Source organism: Pistacia vera, unplaced genomic scaffold (assembly GCF_008641045.1).
Source record: "Pistacia vera cultivar Batoury unplaced genomic scaffold, PisVer_v2 Contig93, whole genome shotgun sequence".
In the NCBI taxonomy this organism is placed as follows: domain Eukaryota; kingdom Viridiplantae; phylum Streptophyta; class Magnoliopsida; order Sapindales; family Anacardiaceae; genus Pistacia; species Pistacia vera.
In genome coordinates, this window is record NW_022196812.1 from 1,030,507 (window position 1) to 1,042,572 (window position 12,066).

Sequence of the window (12,066 nt, forward strand, 5' to 3'; positions counted from 1 at the left end):
CCAGGTATTGAAGTTATGGATGCTAACAGAGTTGATAGAATGGACTATCGACAAAGGAGCCATGCCTGCCCTACGAGATTTAGAGATTAGATGCTGCAAACAACTGGAGAAGTCAATTGGGTTGGAGAATATAACAACTTCTCTAAAGGAATTGACCTGAACCAGTACGAACAAGGATTTTGTAGATGGAATTAAAAGAAGCGTTGGCGAAAATTTAGTCGTTATTGAAAACGACTGGAACTTTCAACCTCTATTTGTGAGTAGTTTTCATTTTTTAAAGTTTATTGTCTTGTTCGTCTGACATTGTTCATATTATTGACTTTATCTTCTGTTTTCATCTTTTAAAGTTTATTCTTCGTCATCTGAAGCCTGATGTGAGTTTCTGGGTTTCTTGTTCCCGTCTCAGGATTAATCAATCACCGATGCAAGGAGTCTCTGTCGAAATGCAATGCTGTGTGAAGAATTCCATTAGATAAATTTCTTGACTAATTAAACAAGTGTAAGTTTATAACTGTGCAAGCCAGATTTTTTCAAATTAAATTCTTAATTATTGATTAGTAACCTTCATCTAAATCCTGTAATTATAATCAAGAGGATTGGGATAAGGATATACACAGTGGAATCTAGGGTTTCTTCAATAAAATTATATTTCAAAGAGGATCCAGGAAATTAATTAATATAATAATTTGAGTAAATTAAACTTGTTAGAAAGAGGATTTGGTATATTGCATAGCGAGATTAGATGTATAGTCAATTCAATTTAAACACATGATTTCAATGCCAAAAACAACATCACATCTTAGATTTCATAATTTTATCACCCATCAGTTATACGAAATTACGAACATATAATTCATTAATAAAAACTAAGATAAAATCTCTAAATTTTGTTGTCATCTAAAGTATTGCTCGGTAGGCTTTCTTCAAGCACTAAGATTATTGAATAATAAATGCATTATTGGAAATTACAAAACATTTGGCATGAAGAGAACATCAAAACATGCAATTTTGCAAGATGTTTACATATAATTCGACTAACTATTTCATGATCAAATCACTTATGGAGATGATCTACAACAAAATAGTAACAAGATGTTGTACATAACTCAACAATATAAAACCATCTACAACGCCAATAAGGGTTTATCAACAAAACTGTAACAATCCCTAAGAGCATAATTATGTATGACACAACAAAACTAATATAGAAGATACTCATATCAATGAAATCATTGTCTTCTCCAGTAATACTTGAATCTGTTGGTTGTGATTCAATTGCATTGCAACTTTTAGGCAATGGTTGTCCACAAAGAAATGGATTTCCCTCGTAGCTATTCTCTTCAAAGGTCCCAAATTGTGCAATCCTATCGGGGAGTTTGCCTGATAAATTATTGTGTGCCACACTAAAAACAGCCAAATTATTTAACTCAACAAGCTGGGGAGGGATTTTCCCAATCAAATTGTTGTATGAAAGATCTAAACTCTCGATCTGCTTGAGATTTGAAAATGTCGATGGGATTGGTCCTGTCAAGTTGTTGTGAGAGAGGTTAAGCGTATGGATTCCGACAAGATTTCCAATTTGATAAGGAATCACACCAACTAACTTATTGCTGGAGAGATCAATTCCAGACATGTAGCTAAGAATTCTTCCATGGTAAGAGTAAGATCTATTCTTCGTTGTAAACTCTACAGTTTCTTCCTTGTCAAGAAGCATCTTTTCTAACCCTCCAAAATAATGTACATAATCAGATGCAACAGTGACTATTGTGATATTTAAACAATGAGGGATATGTCCAGAAAGCTTGTTGCGAGAAAGATCTATCAAACGTAATTGACTTAACTTACACAAACGAATTGGTACTTTACCTTGAAAATCGTTATTACTCAAGATAAGGTAAGTTAAATCAGAAAGTGTACCAATCCAATCAGGAATGTTGCCTTCAAAGTGATTATATCCAATATCTAGCGTCGTTAGAGAAGAACTATTGGATAATCCATCACTTAGTTGTCCTTGTAACTTATTTTTTGACAAATGAACTTGTTTAATTGAGGAAGGGGGAAAGCAAGACGGTAAACTCCCATTAATATTGTTCTCTGAAAGGTCTAATACTTCAAGACTTTCTAGTTGACAAAACTCCAATGGGATTGGACCTTCAAGATGATTCTTTGANCAATTTGATAAGGAATCACACCAACTAACTTATTGTTGGAGAGATCAATTCCAGACATGTAGCTAAGAATTCTTCCTTGGTAAGAGTAAGATCTAGTCTTCGTTGTAAACTCTACGGTTTCTTTCTTTTGAAGAGGCATATTTTTAAGCATTCGAACAATAGGTACATCATCAGATGCAACGACTATTGTGATATTTAAACAAGGAGGGATATGCCCAGAAAGCTTGTTGTGAGAAAGATCTATCAAACGTAATTGACTTAAATTACACAAACGAATTGGTACTTCACCTTGAAAATCGTTATTACTCAAGATAAGGTAAGTTAAATTAGAAAGCGTACCAATCCAATCGGGAATGTTGCTTTCAAAGTGATTATATCCAATATCTAGCGTCTGTAGAGAAGAACTATTGGATAATCCATCAGTTAGTTGTCCCTGTAACTTATTTTTTGACAAATGAACTTGTCTAATTGAGGAAGGCGGAAAGCAAAATGGTAAACTACCAGTAATATTGTTCTCTGAAAGGTCTAATACTTCAAGACTTTCTAGTTGACAAAACTCCAATGGGATTGGACCTTCAAGATGATTCTTTGCCATGATAATTTCCACCAAAGATGACTTATTTCCCAACCACCTTGGTAATGTGCCAACAAGATGGTTATCACTTATATACAACATGTTCAAGGAGCAATTAGACAAACTATCTGGGATCTTTCCAATGAAATTATTGTCATTCAATTGTAAATATAACAACCTTTTCAGGTTAAAATTGGTAGGGAATATCTGACCTTGCAAACTATTGTTTGACAATGCAAGGACCATTAATGAGATGCAACCCACGGCCAAATGCTCAGGTATTTCTCCAGTCAACAAATTGTTGGACAAATCCAAAGACAACAACGACTTCATGTCACCAACCGAATAGGGAATGCTACCACTTAAAGCATTTCTAGAAATGTTTAAATATTGTAGCATTGGTAGATAAGTTCCAAATTCCTTTGGAATGTGCCCATTGAAGGAATTGATGGATATATCTAATTCTTTCAAAGACATGTGAGGATGAATTGGTAATTGCAGAGGCCCTGAAAGAGAATTATTAACTAGATAAAGTCTTTCTAGCTTGGTATTGTTGTTTAACAACCAAACTGGAAACTTTCCCTTCAAATTAATGTCATAGAGATAAACCTCTTGTAAGTCATGCTGACTGTAGAGAAATTTGGGAAATGAACCACTAGATCCACAACTGGATAATGTGATCACATTTAATTGAAATTTTGGGGCCAGATATTGTGACTCAATTCCTTCATATATTTCATTACCATAACCATAGAACTTCTTAAGCTTTGAGTGGTTAAAAAATGGTTCAAGGGAAACAGGGATTTGAAAATGATTGTATGAAAGCCATAATTCTTGGATGGATGTCAGCACCTTAAGGGGAGATAAGGAGATATTTCCCGTAAAATTATTTGATGAGATATCTAGATATAAAAGGGAAGTCAAGTTTGCTAAAAACCAAGGCAAGGTACCCGTAAAATGATTTGATGAGATACCTAGGTGTTGAAGGGAAGTCAAGTTTGCAAGACAACAAGGCAAGGNGCCAAATGCTCAGGTATTCCTCCAGTCAACAAATTGTTAGACAAATCCAAGTACTCCAACGTCTTCATGTCACCAAACGAAGAGGGAATGCTACCATTTAAAGCATTTCTAGAAATGTTTAAAGTTTGTAGCATTGGTAGATAAGCTCCAAATTCCGTTGGAATATGCCCATGGAAGGAATTGATGGATATAACTAATTCTTGCAAAGACATGTGAGGATGAATTGGTAATTGCAAAGGCCCTGAAAGAGAATTATTAACTAGATAAAGGCTTTCTAGCTTGGTATTATTCTTTAACAACCAAACTGGAAACTCTCCCTTTAAAATAATGTTAGAGAGATAAACCTCTTGTAAGTCATGCTGACTGTAGAGAAATTTGGGAAATGAACCACTATATCCACAATTGGATAATGTGATGACATTTAATTGAAAATTTGGGGCAAGATATTGTGACTCAATTCCTGCATATATGTCATTACCATCACCATAGAACATCTTAAGCTTTGAGTGGTTAAAAAATGGTTCAAGGGAAACAGGGATTTGAAAATGATTGTCTGAAACGATTAATTCTTCGATGGATGTCAGCACCTTAAGGGGAGATAAGGAGATATTTCCCGTAAAATTATTTGATGAGATATCTAGATATAGAAGGGAAGTCAAGTTTGCTAAAAACCAAGGCAAGGTACCCGTAAAATGATTTGATGAGATACCTAGGTGTTGAAGGGAAGTCAAGTTTGCAAGACAAGAAGGCAAGGTACCCTTAAAATCATTGTATGAGATATCTAGATATTGAAGGGAAGTCAAGTTTGCAAGACAACAAGGCAAGGTGCCCGTTAAACCATTGCCCCTCATGTTTAAGTGCTGAAGATGAAGCATCTTACAAATTCCTGAAAGAAAAAATGTTCCTTAATAGTTACTATATGAAGCACAAGGGTAATAATAGTCATGCAGATATTACTTAATCAATATGCTTAATAATTATTGTAGTGCACAAATTTAATAAATATACTAGCTATGTGCGCTATTTTTTTTTTCTTTTTAATAGAATTATATACATAAATTATAAATTTTACTTGTAAGGAGAGATAAAAGTTACTAACCTTTGTCAAATTGAGTGTCGCTGATGTTGAGGTTACTACTTGAAATTTCAATAGATTGAAGAGAAGTCATACCCTCAATCATTTGAAGAAATTTGTTGTTAAAAATATTGTTGTTAATAATTAAATTTGTCAGATTCTTGAACGAAGACAACTCTACAAAAGCACAAAAGTAATAAAATATTGTTCAATAATCAATATGGTATATTTCTAATTATTTTAATGTTCTAAATTGAAAAAGAATATTCAATATGGTATAGGGGCTAAACTAGAAAAAAAAAATTCAGTAGGGTTAAATAAAATCTTAAATAAAAATATATATGTATATTTCAAGGTTTTTAAAAGGCTTTTGACAATTTCATGTGATTATTTAAAACTTATAAGAGATCTTTGAGATATCTCAGACTTTACGGTCTTTTAAGTTGATCATAAATCCTAATATTTCTTAATTAGTTTGATTTTGTTGCTTTTAACAAAAGGGTAATGTTGGTTGCAATTTCTTCTGCAATTTCTTAAAGAGGAGTCCATACATTTTATCTAGTCTAAAAAACAAACAACCTTTTTAGACTTTCTATGGGACCACTTTAATTCTCAAAAGGATATTTCAACTAAAATTTACCCATGAATTTTGTGAACCAATTTCAATAAAATATTTTACTACTTTTATATCCTTATTTAAAATAGGATATAGGGGTTAACCTGAAAAAAAAAAAAAAAAAATGAGGCTAAAAAGCATATCTTTTATTTAATGTATCACGGCCAGTAGTGGCTTGAAAAGCCCATGATTTAGGAAAATTGATGGGGGCTACAAGCACCTTGGCAAATCAGATAAGGGCCTCCTTAGAAAGTAAAACAGTTCTTTCTCATATCTCTTTCTTATATTTTCTATTTGCAATATATAAGATATTTTTCCTCATATTTTATATGCATTGAATAATATATATATACTTCTTACGGGAGGCTTGTTACTTTTTTTATTAAAAGATTTGGTACTTTAGTGTAGTAATAATGTTTATTTCTGTACATGACATTGTTATTTTTTAATTATAAATTATAAATTTTACTTGTAAGGAGAAGTTACTAACCTTGGTCAAATAGAGTGTCGTTGATGCCGAGGTTACTACTTTCAATTTCAATATATTGAAGAGAAGTTATACCCCCAATCATTTGAAGAAAATTGTTGTGAAAAACAGTGTCGTAAATATATAAATTTGTTAGATTCTTGAACGAAGGCAACTCTACAAAACCACAAAAGTAGATAAAATATTGTTCAATAATCTACACCAATTATTTAATATTCTAAATTGAAAAGAATATTCAATATGGTATAGGGGCTAAACTAGAAAAAAATTTCGGCAAGGTTAAATAAAATCTTAAATACAAAAATAAAAGAAGATAAAATTACATTAATAAAGAAAGAAGAGAAATAAAGTTGTTTTAAGTTTAATAAGTGTGAAAACAATAAAATGTACGTTTAAAGAGAAAAATGTTAGACTAAAAAATAACTTTAATTAATACATCCTTAGTGTTTCGAAAAATGAATGATCTATAAATCTATAAATCAATTTTCAATTCATACAACTAATCAATTCTCGTCAAATCCTTTAATAAAAAACAAAATTCAATTTTTTTTCATTTTATTTTGTGGAAATTGTAAATAATATGGAATAAATCCTAAAAATTGTCTTTTATCAATGAATGCATTAGACTACTTTAATTCCACTTTTCAGTTTTCTTGATCATTATTTACAAATTATGCAAACTTTCAGGTGACGTAAATGCTCCCATGCTTCGAAGAAAGTTTATATGGAAAGTAGAATAATAGAAGTTGAAGTCTACTACTCTGTTGAAAAAGCAAACAAATTTTAGAAAAATTATTATGTAATTATGACAATAATTTAAAGGCAAAACAAATTAATTTACTTACTTTCAATATTATTGTAACTTACCGTTAGTAATAACTGCTCCACTAAAGTTGGTATCATAGAATTGAAGAGACTTTAGGGATGGGAATAAGCCCAATGTCCGTAAGAGACTGCTTTCATCACTAATACTCACATTGTATAGACCAAACCAAGTCAACTTCCTCAAACTCGTTTCACCTGTGTGTTTGTGAAAATATTCAAACACAAATATCTTAAATGCTTTCTTAGATTGAAAAACAGAGTTCTTTAAATTTATTTGATTTAATAATTAGAATAAAAATACCACTCTAAAATCTGAAATGTGCTCTTTAGAGAAATTAAAGGATGAAAAATGTAAGTTTAAATATTATTAATCATATACCTTTGGAGAATACAACTTTTTTAATCTCATTTCCTCCTATGGCCAAGCTCTCTAAGTTGCTCAAGGAGTCCAATTCTGGAAAGAGTTAAAAAAAAGTGATTAAAACTAATAAAAAAGCATTTAAGAAGACTTTTAATTTCGTTGAAGCCTATGACAAAGTCCTTTAATGATGAAAGACCAAGTAGAGATATGATAAGATGCTATTAAAACATTTTTATCATTAAAACTTAATTAACAACTTTCATTAAGCCAACATTAATTACTTCTAGATATCCATAGGCTTCAATATTGTCTTCCTAAATGAATATAAGTTTTATCCCTTTTTGAAAATCTCATTCTGCTCAACTACTCTACCTTCTTTGTGTTGGTTAAAGAGTTTAATTATAAAGTCAGCTAAAACCATGAGAAAATGAAGAAGATGTTTGGACTGAGTAAACTGAAGTTTCCGAAAGAATCTTATTCAGAGCTTTTAATTTACTTGATTGCAATATCTCCAACTCTAGTTTGACAAAGCAAAGAGAGAGAAAGCCTTCGGTGCAAAATAAATTGTTATACATGAGAGAAATTAAAGATGACAAGCAAGCTTACCTTGAAGATCAACAATGCCTTTTAATCCGACGTTATTCAGATCTAGTACCTTTAATGATGAGAGAGTAGACACATATGATAATATGCTATTGTTGAACATGTTACCGCTTAAGCTCAGAGACTCCAAGTTACTCAACCTTGAAACTGAAATCAGCACATATAATAATAGTAATAATAATAATAATTGTACATAATTTTGTGTATCAATCTAAATATAAAAGTGATAATAAAAGTACATTACCATTAAAATGGTTCAGTTCTCTAAACTGATTATAATCTAGACTTAAATTCTTGAGAGATGAATGTTGGCTCAAACCTGATAAAACGTGGCTGCCATTGAACATATTGTCGCTAAGGTCGAGATCCACGAGATTAGTCAAGTGTGATAATCTTTCAAAACCTACAAAGCAATTCTTGTTAATAAAGACATGGAAGTAAAATTTCATTATTTAAAAGTGAGGATGAAATAACCTTCATTCTCAACGCAACCGACTATGAGATTGTCACTTAAGCAAAGTGTCTCTAGTTCTTGGAATGGAGAAAACAAAGAAACATTTAGATACCACTCTCCTAATTCTTGATTTCTTGTAGATTCAAGATCAAGAGATATCACTCTACCCGTTGTGTTATTGCAAATAACACTTTCCCAATCACAACAGTTTGAATTTCCATTTCCCTCAAACCAATTTGGAAGATGAGTAGGATCATTGAAGAAATGTTTAAGTTGAAAGAGAGCAGATCTCTCTTGCTTCAAACACCCCTCAATCCTCCATCCTTGTAAAGAAATAAACATCAAAATCAACATTAGCCACATCATCACACATTTTAACCCCATCTTTTAATAACACACTAATTGCACTGCTTCTGTGACTACTAAGAGATTAGCTTTGTGCTATTTATAATATTATTGGATCTCAATATTGTATAGACTAAAAACATAGAAGTATTGCCTTTTCAGTGAACAACTTCATTTGATGTAGGACATAGAAGAGGTCAATAAGGGCAAAATTAATGTTGGTCCCCACTGTTGTGGAAGGAAAATTCCCATTGACTGCAACTAGCTTGGAAAAATCAAATTAGGCGGTTTGAGAGTGCTTCCTCTACCATAACTAACAACTTCATTTGCTGTAGGACATAGAAGAGGTCAATAAGGGCAAAATTAATGCTGGTCCCCACTGTTGTGGAAGGAAAATTCCCATTGATTGCAACTAGCTTGGAAAAATCAAATTACGTGGTTTGAGATTGCTTCCATTACGCGGTTTGAGACTGCTTCCTCTACCATAACTAGCAACTTCATTTGCTGTAGGACATGGAAGAGGTGCCCCCACTGTTGTGGAAGGAAAATTCCCATTGACTGCAACTAGCTTGGAAAAATCAGATTACGCGATTTGAGACTCTTCCATTACGCGGTTTGAGACTGTTTCCTCTACCATAACTAATTTAATTAAGTAATATTATATTGTTAAATAAATTATATAAAACATTTTATTTTTATATTGTCATATAGTGTGTTGTTAAGTGAATCAATTTCTTTATACTTAATAATTTTAATTTATATACATGCAGATAGTATATGTGAAAAGGTATAGGCGCATAACCACTTTTGAAATGAAGTTAATTATTAATCACTTTTGAAGATAAATTACAAAAACAATACTTAGTAATATTTTTTATGAGTCAAGGTCAACCAAAGTAACCGAGTTTCTTAGAATCTCTCAATACATTATTGCTAGAAGTCTTTTTCCGCCCAATTGTTTTCTTCAATTATAATTGATGAACAATTCAATTTAGATTTTATATCCTTTTACATTGGACAGATTAGCATTCATGAGATCTTTTGCTCCTTTTTTCTAAAGATTTATTATAAGTTTATATCCTTGTTTCTGTTGTGTATGAAGTAAGCTCAAATCATCTTATCCTCTCTTACTTAATTTTATTGCTTTTTGTTCTTGTCAGTATTGGCTCTTACAATTTTCAATTTCTAAATGGTTTTTTATTCTTGTAGGACCAAGTTGTGGAAAAAATGTTAAGTTGTGGAAAAATCAATTGTCATAGGTCATAACATCTATTTCACGAAGACTTATTCAAATATCATGACTTTTGAAACTTAATGCAAAATTTCCATATTGATTTTCCAATGACGCAAGAAGTCTACCCAAAATTTATTTAATGTAAGGACAGATTGTGGAAGAAAGATTGGAAAACCCAATTATCACGGTTCAAAGACATCAGTTTCATGAAAGCAAATCCAACATAAGAATAGACTTTGACATAATCGTTTATCTGATTTTAATTATTAAAACTATGTAATTCAATATAGATATTACTCATGTATATGCACATGATGAATAATATGGTTTTATATTTGTTCAATTGTTAAACAATTAACATTTATTATATCATTTATACAAATAAAACTTATTATATCTATAATTTATAAAAATGCTCAAGTAAAAGAATATATTGACAAGACTCATCACAACCTTCTTATCTCATAGAATCTGGACGTTTCTATAAAACTTAAGAGACCAAGACGAGTCGTGTATGAATATCGAAAAACTAATCTCTTTTTGAACTTTCATAAATTTCGTTAGCTTCAAATCCTTTTTTTTTTTTTTTTTTTAAACAAAACGGTACACATCATAAATTCTGGATCTTAAAATCGTAAAACCAATTGTCACGGCTCATAAACATCTATTTCATGAAGACTGACTCAAACATCCTAACTCCTTAAACTTAATGCAATTTCCATACTTGATTTTCCAATGGGGCAAGAAGTCTACCTAAAATTTATTTAATGTAGGGCCAAGTTGTGGAAGAAAGGTTGAACCAATTATCACGGCACAAGAATAGGCTTTGACATAATCATTTTGTCTTTTTTTAATTATTAAAACTATGTAATTCAATATAGATATTACTCATATTTATGCACATGATGAATAATATGGTTTTATATTTGTTCAAGTATTAAACAATTAACTTTATATCATTTATATAAATAAAGCTTATTATATCTATAATTTTTAAAAACAATCCAAGTAAGAGAATATATTGACAGGTACCGTCCTAGCCTTCTCTATCTCATAGGATTCATTCATTCCTATAAGACTTAAGAGACCAAGATGAGTCATGTATGAGTATCAAAAATCTAATCTCTTTTTGAACTTTCATAAATCTCCTTAGTACCACGTCCTTTTTCTAAAGACAAAATGGTGCATATCATAAATTATGATCTTAAAATCATAAATACTAGAACAAAATAATATGGAAACTATGGGTAATAGACCCTCAAGTATGAAAGACAAAATATGTGACATAACACACAAAATGGACTGATGTCGCATGGGCCCAACCTCGATGGAAAGTCATTGCTCTATACAATCCCTGTGGTCAATGGGAGGGGGAAATTTTAAAAGGGTGAGTTAAAAATACTCAGTGTGTGGATGATTTTGTAAAACAGTTTTCAAAAAATCATGAAGTATGAAAATAAGTACTTATAAACTGTTTACTTTATTAGTTCATTTATGTTACAGTAAAATTGATAACTGATAAATGATTTGATACCGTAAACTAATAACTATTCTAATATTGTAAAGCTGAGAACTAATGTGATACTATAAAACTAATAATTGATACTGAGGTTCTCACCACAACTAGTACCCATGGGAATATCTGTCATACTTGGTGGGCAGCTCACACACAGGCAGAGTAGGGAAAAATATGTCATACCTGGAAAGCTCTAACATCACACAGGCAGAGCAACTAAATCTGTCATACTTGGCAGGAAGCTCATTGCTCAGATGGAGCAACTAAACTTGTTGTACGCATGCGTACAACCGATATCTGAGATCTATAACTCTGTATCTGAAAATCTCCAAATTTGATCTCTAAAGGTGGTAAACTATTGTAAATCTTATATTTAGTTTAATACATTATTTTCTTCAAAATGTAGGCCTTTATAATTATTACAACATTATAATAATAATTTATGATATACAATTAGGGGGCTAAAATGTAAATAAAGAACATGAGATTACTTTTAAATTAACTGCACTAAGGACTCAAATAAAACTTTACACTTAATTATTAAATACAAATTGCAAATNTATAAAAATGCTCCAAGTAAAAGAATATATTGACAAGACTCATCCCAACATTCTCTATCTCATAGAATAGGGTGTTCCTATAAGACTCAAGAGACCAAGACGAGTCATGTATGAGTATCGGAAAAACTAATCTCTTTTTGAACTTTCATAAATTTCCTTAGTTTCAAATCCTTTTTTTTTTTTTAAATAAAATGGTACACATCTTAAATTATGAATCTTAAAATC

The 12,066-nt window shown here is 31.2% G+C and overlaps 1 protein-coding gene and 1 pseudogene across 1 annotated transcript; both read right to left on the reverse strand.

Moving 5' to 3' along the window:
* Window positions 1-988: 988 nt before the first annotated feature.
* On the reverse strand, window positions 989-4,616 carry LOC116120328 (annotated as a pseudogene).
* Window positions 4,617-7,536: 2,920 nt separating this feature from the next.
* On the reverse strand, window positions 7,537-8,570 carry LOC116120329 (receptor-like protein 9a). Its single transcript, XM_031406287.1, has 4 exons — window positions 8,207-8,570; window positions 7,977-8,135; window positions 7,736-7,879; window positions 7,537-7,583 (listed from the first exon to the last, which is right to left on the reverse strand). Exons 1-4 carry the CDS (start codon window positions 8,568-8,570, stop codon window positions 7,537-7,539), a joined length of 714 nt encoding a protein of 237 aa, XP_031262147.1.
* Between the last annotated feature and the right edge of the window lie 3,496 nt (window positions 8,571-12,066).

Bases quoted from the DNA above. Each gene is read 5' to 3' on its own strand.
- LOC116120329 (XM_031406287.1), bottom strand. From the start codon at position 8,570: ATGGGGTTAAAATGTGTGATGATGTGGCTAATGTTGATTTTGATGTTT. The intron at 7,880-7,976 runs GTAATGTACTTT...TGCTGATTTCAG, and splicing joins AGAACTGAACCATTTTAATG to TTTCAAGGTTGAGTAACTTG. The intron at 7,584-7,735 runs GTAAGCTTGCTT...CGGAAACTTCAG, and splicing joins AGGCATTGTTGATCTTCAAG to TTTACTCAGTCCAAACATCT.